Raw genomic sequence first — 17581 nt, forward strand, 5'->3', positions numbered from 1 at the left:
GAGGCAGACCAACACAAATGTGGACAGATCGAGGGAGAGAGCCATATAGAGACAAAGTAAAATAGGATATGGTCACAGTGAAATTCTGTTCGGTTACATGAGTGGCATTAGCAGAACCTTCCCGAATGAGCACTGTGCTCAGCCCTCTTTGTGGCTCTTACAATGTAGGCACAGGTCGGGCTGAACGCGTAGGTCCCACAGGTGTAAAAGTGGCTCTCATTCACTGGCAGCAGGACACAGATGAAGTTAAGACAATCTTGCTGTGGGGAAAAGAAACAGGAAGTATGTGTTACTGGACCCGGGAACGTTCAGTCAGTCTGTACATCCACAGAGGCAAGCAGGTCAGCAAACATAGAAATGCTCTGTAATCCCTCTTTACGCTGCTCCTGCCCCTGGGGTCTGGATTACACAGTATCACTCTCCGGTACCTCAGCTAGCTGCTCCTGTTTCTCAGCGGCAGCCACACAATCTGAATCGAGGACCCTGGACAATGATCAGGAGAAGGGAGGCCAGTCCGATGCGCTACCCTCTCTCATCCAGCGGTATTCTGAACCATGTCCTGGCCCCAATGAGGGGTGAGGGATCAGATCCTGGATCTTTCACCACCCTGACGGTCTGGGGAAGAGACAACGCCAGAGGCGGTTTAGTGAGAGCTGGGAGACCACAGCTCACGGACTGCGGTGTTGTGGGTTAGCACAAATCCGTTATTCCCACATCAGGGCCGCCAGACACTCCCGGATTGTCTTGGAATCTCAGGGATTAAAGGTGCATTTTTAAGGACGCTGCAGGTGAGCAGCTGCAGGAGATTGACACAACCAAAGATGCCACCCCATTCCTGTCATCCTTGTGCCATCTCACCCGAGCCCTACCACTGACTCTTGAGCCAAGGCGCAGACCCCTTCAATCACATATTGAGGTCCAACGCTGCTCCTCTTCACCACCACCCACCCCCACCCACCCCCGCACCCTTCCCCTGCCACCCCGTGCAGTTCCATATGGTGGACCAGCCCCAGAGCAACCCGGAAGGAGAGTCTTAGTTTCTTTCTGTGGAACCATGAGAAACAGGAGGGCTCCACCCAACACCCTAGGTGGGTGGGGGTGGGTTGTGGGCGGGGGGGGCACGAAAAGATCGAGTGAAATCCGATTGGAAACCCAACAGCAGTCCGAGAGTTTTGGACTGGGAGATGACAGCGCTGATGGGGGATTGACACTGTGCTCGACCTCTTGTGTTGCAGAGACGTCCAGGGGTTGGGGGTAAAGGGGTCATCACAGAATCACAGCATTGTTACAGCACAGTGGGGGGTGGGGGGGGGGGGGGTGGCCATTCAGCCCGTCGTGCCTGCACCAGATTGCTCCAAATGAGCTACTGCCTTGGTGCCATTCTCCTGTCCTCTCCCCATAACCCTGCACACCCTTCCTTTTCAGGTAACAGTCTAGTTCCCTTTTTGAAAGCCTCCATTGAATCTGCCTCCACTACAGTCCCAAGCAGCGCATTCCAGACCTCAACCACTCGCTGTGTGAAAAAAAGGTTTTTCCTCATATCATCTGCTGCTCCTTTTACCAATTACTTTGAATCCTTGTCCTTGGTCCTTCCACCAGTGGGAACAGTTTCTCCCTCTCTACTCCGTCCAGGCCCCTCACAATTTCGAACACCCCGATCAAATCTCCTCGCGATCTTCTTTTCTCCAAGAAAAATAGTCCTAACTTCTCCAATCTAGCTTTGTAACTGAAGCGCTAAGCGTGCGTGGCTCACCTCTTTGCTCTTCCCCTTAAAGGAGCACTCCTGCACTTTTGCCTCCATTGGCTTCCAGGGTAGCTGGAAAGAAAAAAAGCAAAATAAAAAAAAAACCGCGTGAAATGGTTTGGAAAAGGTGGCGCCCGGCTTTTGATGGGGTTTCTCTCCCCTGCAACCCCTCATCGGCTCGTACCCGGGGTCTTGCTGCACCCGTAGGGCGGCAGCCAAATACTTCCATCGCAATCGCACAGCATAACCGGTGCCGAGCTCTGGGTGGTTCTGTTGGGCACCAGCGGGCTACCAAGAGCTCGTGGAGGTGACTGCACAAGAGTGGTTGTTATCCCCTTTAATAACAGATTCATGGAAGACAGGGACAGCAACAACATGGGACAATTAACGTCACTCATTACGGTCTCTGTGTTTTCATCTGAAGACATTCCTTTCCAGAGCCGAGCACTTACCCCAACACCAAGAAACTTGTTTGCAAGGGATACCCCAGACATCCTGGTTTTGACGTTTCTTTCAGTAAATGTCCCAAAGTCCTGACAACTTCCTAAAGATAGCTAAAATGTCCCTGTTTTCACCTTTTCCAATTTTGTGAAATATAAACAGGCCCTGGAATTGGGAGGAGGTGGAAGGGTCAGAGGGGGAGTGGGGGGGGGGGGGATGGAATCTAAGTGAAATTTCGTCCTTTTCCCTGTAAACACCCATCAGATTGCATTGCATTGCATGCAGTGGACCTATATTCCTCAGCACCACCCCACCCCACCACCCCCTTCCCATCTCCAAGAGAATGGTCACTACCTTTTTGGTGTAGGTGGCTCCATTGCTGATGACCCCTTCTAAAATGATCTGCGGAGTGGGGTTGCCAAGTCTGGCTGGACATATTCCGGGAGATATCATCACATGACCTGCAACTGCCCCTCCCCCAGATTCCAGGCATTGATCGCCCAACATGTCAATCATCACGGAGCACCACCTCCCCAAGACTTTTCAATGGGGGGGGCATTTTCCGGTCACAACATGGGTGGGCATCATTGTGGGCGGGACGGGAAGGTTTGGGGAGCTGTTGACTTTCAATGGCTCTCCAAATTTTGCCGTCTCGCCCATGACAAAACCTGCCATAGTCGGGGCCAGAAATTCCCACCCAATGGGCGGAATTGTTCCAGATTTTCACTAAGTGCAGTAGCAGGCGAGAAAAGGGACATTTTTCCTGTCGGCCGCAATGGCAGCTTTTCGCGCTGGATTTCCGTTTCCCACCTCACTAATTATGCAGCCACAGGAAATGTGCCGTCTCACTGATGGGCGGCCTCTGAATCACCCACCATGCCGTTACCTCATCATTTCCTCACTCCGGGTGTCATAGCTGAACTGCAACTCCACACACAGTTCTCAATGTTTGCAGCCCAGGACTGCTCCAGTGAAGACTTGGCCCTAAATGCCAAGAAAGGTTCAGTGACCCGTCACTGGGATGCCTTTTGGAGGCCCGCCATGATGTCCTCCAACTCCACTCTGGCCTCAGGAGGTCCAGAAATCTCGCCGCTCCAGCTTGGGGGGGGGTGGCAGAGGTGGTCAGTGCCAACGCTGCACAGCAGAGGTCGGCCATCCAATGGGGAGAGAGGGTGAATGATCTGACCTGTGGCACCCCCCCACCCCAGGGTAAGGCAACCATCTCGTCGCTCTGAACTCAGACCCTCACCAGCGCATCCCACACTCACTGGCATCCCCCTCACTGCCAGCTCGAGGGGCATCACCACTCACCCTCTCACACACACCCCCTCACATCTCCATCTGGCCTCATCTCCTCTAGAGGCTGCCTCCTCAGCCCTTGCCCTCTTGAGGCCACTTACACAGATCCACATGTGCCCCCCCCACACACACACGCACACGCACACCCCCCCTGGGATACCCTCCTTCCCCAGTACAGCCCTCACCCTGCAGCCTCTTCCCTTGCCTGAGGCCTCTTCTCCGAGCAAGCCCGACCCCTGCAGCTATTGAAAAGCCCCCCCCACCCCAACCCCTCGCCTTACGGCTGGTCTGGTAGGTAGAGACCTGCCCGTGAGCGCCCCCCATGAAAGTGATGTGGTGCTGCCCGCGAGGCCTGGTGCTGATGCCCACGGGTACTGCCCGAAGCGAGGTGGGCACACAAACCTCGAAGTCCCGGGGGAAGTGCAGCTCGCCAGGCGCACGTCGCTTATGTACAGTCGTGAAACACATCGGCGTGTCTTCCCGCTGATGTGGGCGGACGATCCAGCGGGGGAGGGGGTGAGTCCGGTGGGGGAGGGGGAGGGGGTGAGTCTGGCGGTGGGTTGGCGAGGGGGGAGGGTGATTCTGGTGAGCTGGCCTTATAATAATATGCAGATATATTACGACAAGGTTCCTGACCATCCAGCAGCGGGAAACGCGGCACCGCCATTGACAAGCGGCACGGACAATCGCAAGCTGGTCATGAAACTGACTGTTGGCCTTCCTGCCCCATTGTCCGCTCATGCCCGCCTTGACGCCCGACGCCAACAGGGACGGAAAATTCTGGCCAACGTGTCCCGGTTTTGACTTTTGAAAATCTGGTCACCCTAACTCCCGGGAATCGGGGCCCATTCACCTGTCCAAATCGCCTCTTCTCGAGGATGGCTACGTTTCTTAACTTTCGTTTCAACTTTGGAACCCTCGGTTGATATTCATTTAAAAAGCAATCGCTCTATTAGGGGGCGGTTCTAACACACCAACAAAAACACCCCCACCCCAAATCGGGACTCTGACAGGATCGGGTGCAACGCTGGTTTTATGTTCCCTGGCTGAATTTACCCTCTGCTAAAAGCAATGATAATGTGCCTGCTTCCCCACAGGCGGTATTATAGGGTTGCCCTGGGGTTCCCGGGAATTAAAGATTAATTTTATGGATACTGCTGCCAGCAACCTAGGAGAAAAATTGGTGCCTAAGGAAAAAAAGTATACTCTTTTCTCATTGACCCATTTTTTCGTTTATTCATTCTGAAAATATTGGAGATGGGGGAGAAAGGCTGGTCAGCCAAACCAAGTGCTGGAATGCAGGGGGTCGTGTGCTGAAAGTCTCAGGAGTATGGACAGCTAGAGTTGACCTGAGCAGGGAGACAGAGGAGGGGGAAACAAGGATAGAAACGAAAGAAAGAACAGTAAGAAGCAAAAGCGGAAGGCAGATAAAACAAGGGCGAGAGAAAAATGGGGTCATAGTGCAAAATAAAGCCAAGATGATTAACATGGTTAAAAAGACAAGTCTAAAGACACTGTAGCTTAATGCACGGAGCATTCGCAATAAGGTAGATGAATTAACGGCGCAAATAGATATAAGTGGTTATGATACAGTTGCAATTACGGAGACATGGCTGCAGGGTGACTAGGGATGGGAACTGAACATCCAGGGGTATTCAGTATTTAGGAAGGACAGACAAATAGGAAAAGGAGGTGTCGCAGCGCCGTTAGTAAAGGAGGAAATCAATGCAATACTGAGGAAGGATATTGGCTTGGAGAATCATGATGTGGGAATCATGTTTGGGTGGAGATAAGAAACACCAAGGGGCAGAAAACGTTGGTGGGGGTTGTCTGTAGGCCTTCAAACAGTAACAGAGATGTAAGGGAAGGTATTAAACAGGAAATTAAAGATGCATGCAATAAGGGTACAGCTGTAATCATGGGTGACTTTAATCTACATATAGATTGGACAAACCAAATCAGTAACAATACTGCGGAGGAGGATTTCCTGGAGTGTGTACGTGATGGTTTTTTTAGACTAATACTTTGAGGAACCAACCCGAGAGCAGGTTATCCTAGCCTGGGTACTGTGCAATGAGAAAGAATTAATTAAAAATCTTGTTGTGCGGGGTCCCTTGGGGAAGAGCAACCATAAAATGATAGAATTGTTCATTAAGATGGAGAGTGAAGAAGCTGAATCCGAAACTAGGATCCTGAATCTAAATAAAGGGAACTATGAGGGTATGAGGCACAAATTGGCAATGATGGATTGGGGAACATTACTCAAAGGGTTGACGGTGGATAGGCAATGGCTAATATTTAAGGAACGTATGCATGAATTATAACAATTATTCATTCCTGTCTGGCGCAAAAATAAAACAGGGAAAGTAACCATGGGTTACAAAAGAAATTAGGGATAGTATTAGATCCAAAGAGGAGGCATATAAAATAGCCAGAAAAATCAGCAAGCCTGAGGATTGGGAGTAGTTTAGAATTCAATAAAAGTGGACAAAATAACTGATCAAGAAGGGGAACATGGAGTAAGTGTGAGTAAACTTTCAGGGAACATAAAAGCTGATTGTAAAAGCTTCTATAAAGATGTGAAGAGAAAAAGATTAGCGCAGACAAATGTAGGTCTCTTACAGTCAGAAACAGGGAAAATTATAATGGGGAACAAAGAAATTGCAGAAGAGTTGAACACATATTTTGGTTCTGTCTTCACAAAAAAGGACACAAATAATTTCCTAGAAATGTTAGGGAACCAAGGGTCTAGTGAGAGGGAGGATTTGAAGAAAATCAGTATTAGAGGTAGAGAAATGAAGGGGGTTAAGGACTGAAAAATCCCCATCACCTGATAATCTACATCCCAGAGCACTAAAGGAAGTGGCCCTAGAAATATTGGATCCAAAATTCTATAGACGCTGGAGCAATTCCTACAGTTTGGAGGGTGGCAAATGTAACCCTGCTATTTAAAAAAGGAGGGAGAGAAAACACAGAGAATTACAGACCAGTTAGCCTAACATCAGTAGTGGGGAAAATGCTGGAGTCTATTATAAAAGATGTGGTAACAAAACACTTGGAAAGCTTGAAAGAGATTAGACAAAGGCTGCATGGGTTTATGAAAAGGAAATCATGGCTTACCGAATCTACTGGAGGTTTTCGAGGGTGTAACTAGTTGAACAGATAAGGGAGAACCAGTGGATGCAGTGTATTTGGATTTCAAGAAGGCTTTTGATAAGGTCCCACACAAGAGGCTAGTGGGCAAAATTAAAGCACATGGGATCGGGAGTAATATACTGGCATGGATTGAGAATTGGTTGACTGACCGGAAACAGAGTGTGGGAATAAATGGGTCTTTTTCCGGCTGGTAGGCGGTGACTAGTGGTGAGCCACAGGGATCAGTGCTTGGGCCCCAGCTATTCACTACATATATAAATGACTTGGATGAGGAAACCATATGTAATATTTCCAAGTTTGCTGACGACACAAAAGTGGATAAATGTGAAGTTATCCACTTCGGTGTGAAGAACAGAAAAGCAGAGTATTATTTAAGATAAAAGTAAAAAACTGCGGATGCTGGAAATCCAAAACAAAAATAAAAATACCTGGAAAAACTCAGCAGGTCTGGCAGCATCTGCGGAGAGGGACACAGTTAACGTTTCAAGTCTGTATGACTCTTCAACAGAAGCAAGTAAAAATAGAAAAGAGGTGAAATATAAGCTGGTTTAAGGGGGGGTGGGACAGGTAGAGCTGGATAGAGGGCCTGTGATAGGTGGAGATAACCAAAAGATGTCACAGACAAAAGGACAAAGAGGTGTTGAAGGTGGTGATATTATCTAAAGGAATGTGATAATTAAGGGCAGAAAGCAGGACAAGCAAGGTACAGATAGTCCTAGGGTGGGTGGGGTGGGGGGCAGGTACAGATAGCCCTAGTTGGGGTGGGGTGGGGTGAAGGAATCAAAATAGGCTAAAAGGTGGAGATAAAACAATGGATGGAAATACATTTAAAAATAATGGAAATAGGTGGGAAAAGAAAAATCTATATAAATTATTGGAAAAAGGGGGATCGGAAAGGGGGTGGGGATGGAGGAGAGAGCTCATGATCTAAAATTGTTGAACTCAATATTCAGTCCGGAAGGCTGTAAAGTGCCTAGTCGGAAGATGAGGTGCTGTTCCTCCAGTTTGCGTTGAGCTTCACTGGAACAGGGAGGTCTGGGTCATGCTTGCTGACAGGCCAAAGGTGTTCCGCAAAGCGGTCACCCAGTCTGCGTTTGGTCTCTCCAATGTAGAGGAGACCGCACTGGGAGCAGTGAATGCAGTAGACTAAATTAAGGGAAGTGCAAGTGAAATGCTGCTTCACTTGAAAGGAGTGTTTGGGCCCTTGGACGGTGAGGAGAGGGGAAGTAAAGGACCAGATGATGCAACTTCTGCGGTTGCATGGGAAGGTGACGTGGGAGGGGGTTGAGGTGTAGGGGGTGATGGAGGAGTGGACCAGGGTGTCCCAGAGGGAACGATCCCTGCGGAATGCCACCGGGGGGGTGAAGGGAAGATGTGTTTGGTGGGGGCATCATGCTGCAGTTGGCGGAAATGGCGGAGGATGATCCTTTGAACACGGAGGCTGGTGGGGTGATAAGTGAGGACAAGGGGGACCCTATCATGTTTCTGGGAGGGGGGAGAAGGTGTGAGGGTGGATGTGCAGGAGATGGGCCAGACATGATTGAGGGCCCTGTCAACGACCGTGGGTGGAAAACCTCGGTTAAGGAAGAAGGAGGACATGTCAGAGGAACTGTTTTTGAAGGTAGCATCATCAGAACAGATGCGACGGAGGCGAAGGAACTGAGAGAATGGGATGGGGTCCTTACAGGAAGCGGGGTGTGAGGAGCTGTAGTCGAGGTAGCTGTGGGAGTCGGTAGGCTTGTAATGGATATTGATGGACAGTCTATCACCAGAAATTGAGACAGAGAGGTCAAGGAAGGGAAGGGAAGTGTCAGAGATGGACCATGTGAAAATGATGGAGGGTGGAAATTGGAAGCAAAGACCTCCAGCCTTTACAGCCTTCCGGACTGAATATTGAATTCAACAATTTTAGATCATGAACTCTCTCCTCCATCCCCACCCCCTTTCCGATCCCCCTTTTTCCAATAATTTATATAGATTTTTCTTTTCCCACCTATTTCCATTATTTTTAAGTGTATTTCCATCCATTGTTTTATCTCTACCTTTTAGCCTATTTCGATCCCTTCCCCCCACCCCACCCCCACTAGGGCTATCTGTACCTGCCCCCCACCCCACCCCCACTAGGGCTATATGTACATTGCTTGTCCTGCTTTCTACCCTTAATTAGCACATTCCTTAGATAATATCACCACCTTCAACACCTCTTTGTCCTTTTGTCTGTGACATCTTTTGGTTATCTCCACCTATCACTGGCCCTCTATCCAGCTCTACTTGTCCCACACCCCCTTAAACCAGCTTATATTTCACCTCTTTTCTATTTTTACTTAGTTCTGCTGAAGGGTCATACGGACTCGAAACGTTAACTGTGTCCGTCTCCGCAGATGCTGCCAGACCTGCTGAGTTTTTCCAGAGTACTATTTAAATGGCGAAACATTGGGAAATGTGGATGTAGAATGGGATCTGTGTGTCCTTGTACACCAGTCAATGAAAGTAAATAGGTAGGTGCAGCAAGCAGTTGGGAAGGCAAATGGTAGGTTGGCCTTCATTGCAAGAGGAGTTGAATTCAGAAGTAGGGATGTCTTACTGCAGTTATACAGGGCCTTGGTGAGAGCACACCTGGAGTAGTGTGTGCAGTTTTCATCTCCCTACCTGAGAAAGGATATACTTGCCATAGAGGGAGTGCAGAGGAGGTTCACTAGGCTGTTACCGGAGATAGCAGGACTGTCATGTGAGGAGAGATTAGTTCGACTGGGCCTGTATTCACTAGAGTTTAGAAGAATGAGAGGGAATCTGATTGAAACGTATAAAATTCTAACAGGGCTAGACAGGCTAGATGCAGGGAGGATGTTTCCCCTGGTTGGAGAGTCTAGAACCACAGTCTCAGGATACGAGGTAGGCCATTTAAGACTGAGATGAGCAAAGGTTTCTTCACTCTGGGGGTGGTCAATCTCTACCACAGAGGGCTGTTGAGGCCGGATCACTGAGTAAATTCAGGAAAGAAATGGATAATTTTTTTGGATATCAGGGGCATCAAGAGGTATGGAGAGAGAGCGGGAGTATGGTGTTGAGATAGAGAATTAGCCATGATCATATTGAATGGGGGAGCAAGCTCGAAGGGCCAAATGGCCTACTCTGCCTCCTAGCTTCTACGTTTCTATGCAGCAGTTGTCAGTTATTGACCGGACTGGGAGCACTTCAACCCCACGATCTCCTTGTGCGGCTCAAGAGGGCTAGCTACACACTGAACCACGGCCTGACACGGGGAACTAGAATGAGGTGTGGCACTTGCCTCCTTTATCAACTCCATGTTCCCGACAGTCGCCGTGTCGACAGAGAAGAGGATATCATGGGCACCCACGTAAAGCCTCCCCTCGTCCTCGCTGAGCAGCAGGGTGCTGTAATTCCAAAAGCCTTCCTTGGAAAATCTTGTGAATGTCCGGCTGGGGTCACCTGAAGTGGAGAGAGAAAACACAGAGTTGGGGTGGGGTGGGGGGGATCAGCGGCTGGCGGAGAAGAGTAAGGAAGTAGGCCTCACGGTGGGGGGGGGATCATTCCGAAGTCGCTTTGGTAGGAATGGGAATCGACCTTTGACCTTGGCGTGATTTAAAATGGCCTCCTTCCCCGCTGTCGCCATGCTGCGCAGGCAAGCTGCGACATAGAGAGGGAGGTGCTGTGGACAAGAGTGGGTTGCCACACAAAACAGGAAAGGGAGTGGGATTTGGGGTGGGGAAGGAGATTCGGAGGGGTGGGTGGCGGGGGAGGGGGGGGGGCGGCGGTGGGGGGCGCAGGGAGTCCTGACCCAAAGCTTAAAATGGGATCATTAATGACACCCATGCGGTGCAGGAAACATGAATAACCGAGGGAGCTTTGATCTGCAGTTAAGAATAGACGTCTGCTCTCGAGAATTAGCGACGAGCTGCCAGACTGCCCGGGTCAAAAAGAGAGCTCCTGTGCGCTCAAACCCGGATGGTTAACTGGGAAGGAGCACCCCTCAGGGAGGCTGGCTGTAGACAAGCACAGGGAGAGGCTCACACTAACTCCTGCCTTGCTACAGGATGGAATCTGTGCTTGGGTGGCGGTTGCAGAAGGTGGAGAAGATATTGTTCAAAAACAACTTCAGATCTTTGGTTTTTTTTCCAATCTTCTCTTGCAACAGTGCCACCGCAGACTTCCGTCACAGGCACAATCAATCACTTGACGACAGCTATGTGCAGGCAACGCAAACTCAATATCCAATTTCTGGAATCCATGAAAACTGTTCGGCAAAATATTTTTTCAACTGTGCTATTAACGCAAGGTGTTCCCAATACTGGGGAATATGATTTTTATCGATTCCTAAACTCACTGTCCCGATCAAACACTCCCAGGACGGGTACAGCACGGGGTTAGATACAGAGTAAAGCTCCCTCTACACTGTCCCCATCAAACACTCCCAGGGCAGGTACAGCACGGGGCTAGATACAGAGTAAAGATCCCTCTACGCTGAGCCCATCAAACACTCCCAGGACAGGTACAGCACAGGGTTAGATACAGAGTAAAGCTCCCTCTACACTGTCCCCATCAAACACTCCCAGGACAGGTACAGCACGGGGTTAGATACAGAGTAAATCTCCCTCTACACTGTCCCCATCAAACACTCCCAGGACAGGTACAGCACGGGGTTAGATACAGAGTAAAGCTCCCTCTACACTGTCCCCATCAATCACTCCCAGGACAGGTACAGCACGGGGTTAGATACAGAGTAAATCTCCCTCTACACTGTCCCCATCAAACACTCGCAGGACAGGTACAGCACAGGGTTAGATACAGAGTAAATCTCCCTCTACACTGTCCCCATCAAACACTCGCAGGACAGGTACAGCACGGGGTTAGATACAGAGTAAAGCTCCCTCCACACCGTTTGATGGTGGGATCAGAGCTGCCCTTAATCCCCTGAGCTGGTTGATTTACCAGCTTGGTTGAATGGGTTTAGTATTGAAACCGCGGAACTGGGTTTCTTGTCCCAGTTCTAAGTTTTTAACCCATCTCAGCCCTCCTCTCCTGAAACTGCTGACACTTAGCGGAGCAGGGGTGGTGGGTGCTGTGGGTGTGGTGCAAATCTACAGCCGAAGGCTTGCCCAGATGCCCATTTCTCTTGTGTGAGGCAGACTATCCAATCGCAGCGGGCATCAGAGTCCAGGCTGATCCTGTTCTTACCCGATGATCAAGCACCTCGGGTCCCGCCAGTATGCCACTGGACAATGACCCGGGGCTGGGAAACCATGGCCTTGGCTCCACATTCTCACAGCGGGACCGCTGAACAGCGTTGGCAGCGCGGTGAGGGGTGGGTTCGCTTGGCAAAGGGAACACGGCACTTCTCCTGGCGCGACCCAAGAGCAACAGGTGCCAGGGTGGTGCGGAAGGGGGCAGAAAATGCAACGTGTGGGTGCGGGCGGGCACCATCTCCAGCAACCCGGGGAGGGGAGCCAGGGCTAGCCCATACTCACTGTGGAGAAAGGATATCCGTGGAGTCGCATCCTGGGTGGGGTAGAGCGGGAATGCCTCCTCCAGAACCGCTAGCAACAAAGTCAATCCAGCCAGCCAGGAGTCCATGGCGATACGGAGAGGCTGAAGCTCGTTCCTTCTTGCTGTTACTCTATCGTTGACAGTTCAGCAATGTTTCTATCACAGCGACCGCAAGACCAGATGAAGCAACATCCTGTGCTCAGCTCTGTTACTCATTTGGAAAGAGCCCTGCAAAGAGGTTTTTTTTTTAAACAAGGTGTCTTATAAACCGAGACAAATCATTTCAAGCAACAAGTCTCTCAGTTCCCGTCACTTTCAGATATAGCCCTGCTCTCAGTTTAAAGGTGTTGCTGTTGATGAGGCCCAACGGGTAACTCAGTCCCACAGTCATTGTTCACATATAACACCACACATTGCAAACGAGTGACATATACAGTGCCCAGTGTAGGGGGTTAGATAATGTGGAAAACTACCTCTACACTGTCCCCATCAATCACTCCCAGGACAGGTACAGCACGTGGTTAGATACAGAGTAAATCCCCCTGTTCACTGTCCCCATCAAACACTCCCAGGACAGGTACAGCACGGGGTTAGATACAGAGTAAATCTCCCTCTACACTGTCCCCATCAAACACTCCCAGGACAGGTACAGCACAGGGTTAGATACAGAGTAAAGCTCCCTCTACACTGTCCCCATCAAACACACCCAGGACAGGTACAGCACAGGGTTAGATACAGAGTAAATCTCCCTCTACACCGTCACCATCAAACACTCCCAGGACAGGTACAGCACGGGGTTAGATACAGAGTAAAGCTCCCTCTACACTGTCTCCATCAAACACTCCCAGGACAGGTACAGCACGGGGTTAGATACAGAGTAAAGCTCCCTCTACACTGTCCCCATCAAACACTCCCAGGACAGGTACAGCACGGGGTTAGATACAGAGTAAAGCTCCCTCTACACTGTCCCTATCAAACACTCCCAGGACAGGTACAGCACGGGGTTAGATACAGAGTAAAGCTCCCTCTACACTGTCCCCATCAAACACTCCCAGGACAGGTACAGCACGGGGTTAGATACAGAGTAAAGCTCCCTCTACACTGTCCCCATCAAACACTCCCAGGACAGGTACAGCACGGGGTGAGATACAGAGTAAATCTCCCTCTACACTGTCCCCATCAAACACTCCCAGGACAGGTACAGCACGGGGTTAGATACAGAGTAAAGCTCCCTCTACACTGTCCCCATCAAACACTCCCAGGACAGGTACAGCACGGGGTTAGATACAGAGTAAAGCTCTCTCTACACTGTCCCCATCAAACACTCCCAGGGCAGGTACAGCACGGGGTGAGATACAGAGTAAATCTCCCTCTACACTGTCCCCATCAAACACTCCCAGGACAGGTACAGCACGGGGTTAGATACAGAGTAAATCTCCCTCTACACCGTCCCCATCAAACACTCCCAGGACAGGTACAGCACGGGGTTAGATACAGAGTAAATCTCCCTCTACACCGTCCCCATCAAACACTCCCAGGACAGGTACAGCACAGGGTTAGATACAGAGTAAAGCTCCCTCTACGCTGTCCCCATCAAACACTCCCAGGACAGGTACAGCACAGGGTTAGATACAGAGTAAAGCTCCCTCTACACTGTCCCCATCAAACACTCCCAGGACAGGTACAGCACGGGGTTAGATACAGAGTAAATCTCCCTCTACACTGTCCCCATCAAACACTCCCAGGACAGGTACAGCACGGGGTTAGATACAGAGTAAAGTTCCCTCTACACTGTCCCCATCAAACACTCCCAGGACAGGTACAGCACGGGGTTAGATACAGAGTAAAGTTCCCTCTACATTGTCCCCATCAAACACTCCCAGGACAGGTACAGCACGGGGTTAGATACAGAGTAAAGCTCCCTCTGCACTGCCCCCATCAAACACTCCCAGGACAGGTACAGCACGGGGTTAGATACAGAGTAAAGTTCCCTCTACATTGTCCCCATCAAACACTCCCAGGACAGGTACAGCACGGGGTTAGATACAGAGTAAAGTTCCCTCTACATTGTCCCCATCAAACACTCCCAGGACAGGTACAGCACGGGGTTAGATACAGAGTAAAGTTCCCTCTACACTGTCCCCATCAAACACTCCCAGGACAGGTACAGCACGGGGTTAGATACAGAGTAAAGTTCCCTCTACATTGTCCCCATCAAACACTCCCAGGACAGGTACAGCACGGGGTTAGATACAGAGTAAAGTTCCCTCTACACTGCCCCCATCAAACACTCCCAGGACAGGTACAGCACGGGGTTAGATACAGAGTAAAGTTCCCTCTACATTGTCCCCATCAAACACTCCCAGGACAGGTACAGCACGGGGTTAGATACAGAGTAAAGCTCCCTCTGCACTGCCCCCATCAAACACTCCCAGGACAGGTACAGCACGGGGTTAGATACAGAGTAAAGCTCCCTCTACACTGTCTCCATCAAACACTCCCAGGACAGGTACAGCACGGGGTTAGATACAGAGTAAAGCTTCCTCTACACCGTCCCCATCAAACACTCCCAGGACAGGTACAGCACGGGGTTAGATACAGAGTAAAACTCCCTCTACACTGTCTCCATCAAACACTCCCAGGACAGGTACAGCACGGGGTTAGATACAGAGTAAAGCTCCCTCTACACTGTCCCCATCAAACACTCCCAGGACAGGTACAGCACAGGGTTAGATACAGAGTAAAGCTCCCTCTACACTGTCCCCATCAAACACTCCCAGGACAGGTACAGCACGGGGTTAGATACAGAGTAAAGATTCCTCTACACTGCCCCCATCAAACACTCCCAGGACAGGTACAGCACGGGGTTAGATACAGAGTAAAGCTCCCTCTACACTGTCCCCATCAAACACTCCCAGGACAGGTACAGCACGGGGTTAGATACAGAGTAAAGTTCCCTCTACACTGTCCCCATCAAACACTCCCAGGACAGGTACAGCACAGGGTTAGATACAGAGTAAAGCTCCCTCTACACTGTCCCCATCAAACACTCCCAGGACAGGTACAGCACGGGGTTAGATACAGAGTAAAGATTCCTCTACACTGCCCCCATCAAACACTCCCAGGACAGGTACAGCACGGGGTTAGATACAGAGTAAAGTTCCCTCTACATTGTCCCCATCAAACACTCCCAGGACAGGTACAGCACGGGGTTAGATACAGAGTAAAGCTCCGTCTACACTGTCCCCATCAAACACTCCCAGGACAGGTACAGCACGGGGTTAGATACAGAGTAAAGCTCCCTCTGCACTGTCCCCATCAAACACTCCCAGGACAGGTACAGCGCCGGGTTCGATACAGAGTAAAGCTCCGTCTACGCCGTCCCCATCAAACACTCCCAGGAACACTCACTTTGCAACAGTGGGGTGAGGGGCTTGATGATGATCAGGAACTTTGACCTCCCCCATTCCTGTTCCTAACCCTTGGGGAATTGACAGTGCCCAAGGTCCAGGTCAAGGCTGACCAGGAGCAGGCAGCTTTGCTTTAATGGCCTCATTGTGGCCCAGTGAGGTGAGCACCTGGACCACTTCTCGGCTGCTGAACCTCGAACCTGGTGTGTTCCTGACGACCCCGGGGCTCAGTGCCTCATGTTGGCCGTTTTTCCTTTGACGCAGTCTGTCTTGCTGCACACACAGCTCGCCTCGTGCAGTAGGGTCTCACTTTGCATGTGTTGATGGTCTGACTCTACCCGCCGGTACATTTGTTTTCATGTTTCGTTTTTACACATCCACCGTAAAAATCACACTTCCTTTTTAATTTTCGTGGGTCAGGATGTGAAAGCTGCCTCCAGGCTGTCTGCTTTCTGTCGTGGGGCCCGTTCGCCCTTTCGTTTCGATGAATCTTCAGGGGCACCCTCGGAGAGTGAATGCCAGGGGTCACCGGGTAGCTGTTGCCAACCCTCCAGGATTGGCCTGGAGTCTCCAGGAATTGAAGATCTCCAGGGCGCTGCTGTGCGCAACCCTGGCGCAAAATCATCAGTACAAGGAAAATTACTCTTGTTTTTTTTCTTTTTTGTCATTTTCTTTGAACGTTTCTCTTTACCAGATATAAAACTATTAAAAATGGGACAAAAACGGCTGCTTGGCTGACAGACAGGCAACATCCAATTGGGTACTGAGTCTTTTTGCTTTCCAGTTGGCGTAGAAAGGCATTGCGTCACAAGGTTGGATGTGTTGGCCAACGATTGGCTGGAGCATGAGGGGGCAAGTCATGTGACGAAACCTCCAGGGATACATTTAGTCACAGTTGGCAACCCTAATGCCAGGTCAAGTCTGCCCCTGGTCCCCCCCCTGTGATTGTGACAGGTTCCCGCTGCCCCCACTCCGCATCCCTCCACCCCCAGTGCCTCGCGCCAGGGGGTTGTAGAGGCCCCCGGGTGGCTCCAGCCAGGGCACAGTAACGCAACAGAGTTGAAAACAAAATCCCAGCCCCCACACCCGCATTTTCACTGTGACACGGGGAGACAAGAAGGAAAGAGAGTCAAGGTCTTGGGAGAGCAGTCCGGGTCGTTCAACCCATTGGCTGGTGTGAAGCCAATAAGGAACGGCTGGGATTTTCCTGGAATCCCAGTGGCCAAAGAAAGCCTTCCAATATTTAGCCTTGCCACCACTGGGTGGCATCTTCCAGTCCTGCCCTCTGCAGGCACCAAGGAAGGCAGGGCAGAACATTTGATGGACCAGCGACAGGCGTGTTGACTTTAGGCAGGAACTTCACGATGGACAGTCCTGCCTATTGAGTGAGTTGAGCCAGTTTGCTCCACAAGTATCATTGCCTCCTCCCACCCACCTTCACCACCAACCCCCCCGCCCTCAACAAACCAGGAAGGATAGTCCCTGTGGCACTGGCTTTGAAATGTAGCCTCCCTATCCCACCATGGAGGAGAGCGGGGAACCGGGCAGCGAGCAGATTACATCTCCTGGGGGGTTGAGGAGAGCGGCGATATGACTTGGCGAGTGAAATGCCAGAAATTGAAGTACCAAGATGGGAGTTGTGGCTGGATATGGCTGTGACAGAGGGCAAGCCGTTCAGCCGAGACTGAGGTTTCCCTGTTGCTGAAGTTTCCAGTATCTCTCCCCTCTTCTTCCCGCATTGACAGCAGTAAGAGGAGGTGAGGCAGAATTTGGATTAACGTATCTCTGTCCACAGCCAACACACAAACCAAGGACCCCCTCACGCCACACCACTGGGTTCCGTGACTCCATTTCTACCGGCGTCTCCTGGGATATGCCCAGCCCCGATACCAGGCCATGCAGACTCTGTGCTGAGTCAGCTGGTTCCATGGTGGCCTGTGTGGAGGTTATGGAGGACTGGGTTTTGCAATGGTGCACATTCCCACAGGGGAATACCTGCTTCCATTCACTGTCAACACCAGAACAA

At 50.6% G+C, this 17581-nt stretch overlaps 1 protein-coding gene across 4 annotated transcripts in view; it reads right to left on the reverse strand.

The window, feature by feature from the left end:
- LOC121272921 (semaphorin-4B-like) overlaps window positions 1-17581 on the reverse strand; it is a 114932-nt gene that overhangs the window by 38977 nt on the left and 58374 nt on the right. For 3 of the 4 annotated variants that reach the window (XM_041179786.1, XM_041179783.1, XM_041179787.1), the window contains 4 exons: window positions 12127-12373; window positions 9930-10090; window positions 1754-1816; window positions 162-260 (listed from right to left, as the gene is read on the reverse strand). In XM_041179786.1, coding sequence (XP_041035720.1) covers window positions 162-260; window positions 1754-1816; window positions 9930-10090; window positions 12127-12232 — 429 coding nt within the window. In that variant the 5' untranslated portion in view covers window positions 12233-12373. Of the gene's footprint in view, window positions 1-161; window positions 261-1753; window positions 1817-9929; window positions 10091-12126; window positions 12374-15556; window positions 15639-17581 lie in introns of those variants that run through there. The other variant, XM_041179784.1, reaches the window with a different exon arrangement.

The sequence above is a fragment of the Carcharodon carcharias genome, chromosome 36 (genome assembly GCF_017639515.1).
Source record: "Carcharodon carcharias isolate sCarCar2 chromosome 36, sCarCar2.pri, whole genome shotgun sequence".
NCBI lineage: Eukaryota > Metazoa > Chordata > Chondrichthyes > Lamniformes > Lamnidae > Carcharodon > Carcharodon carcharias.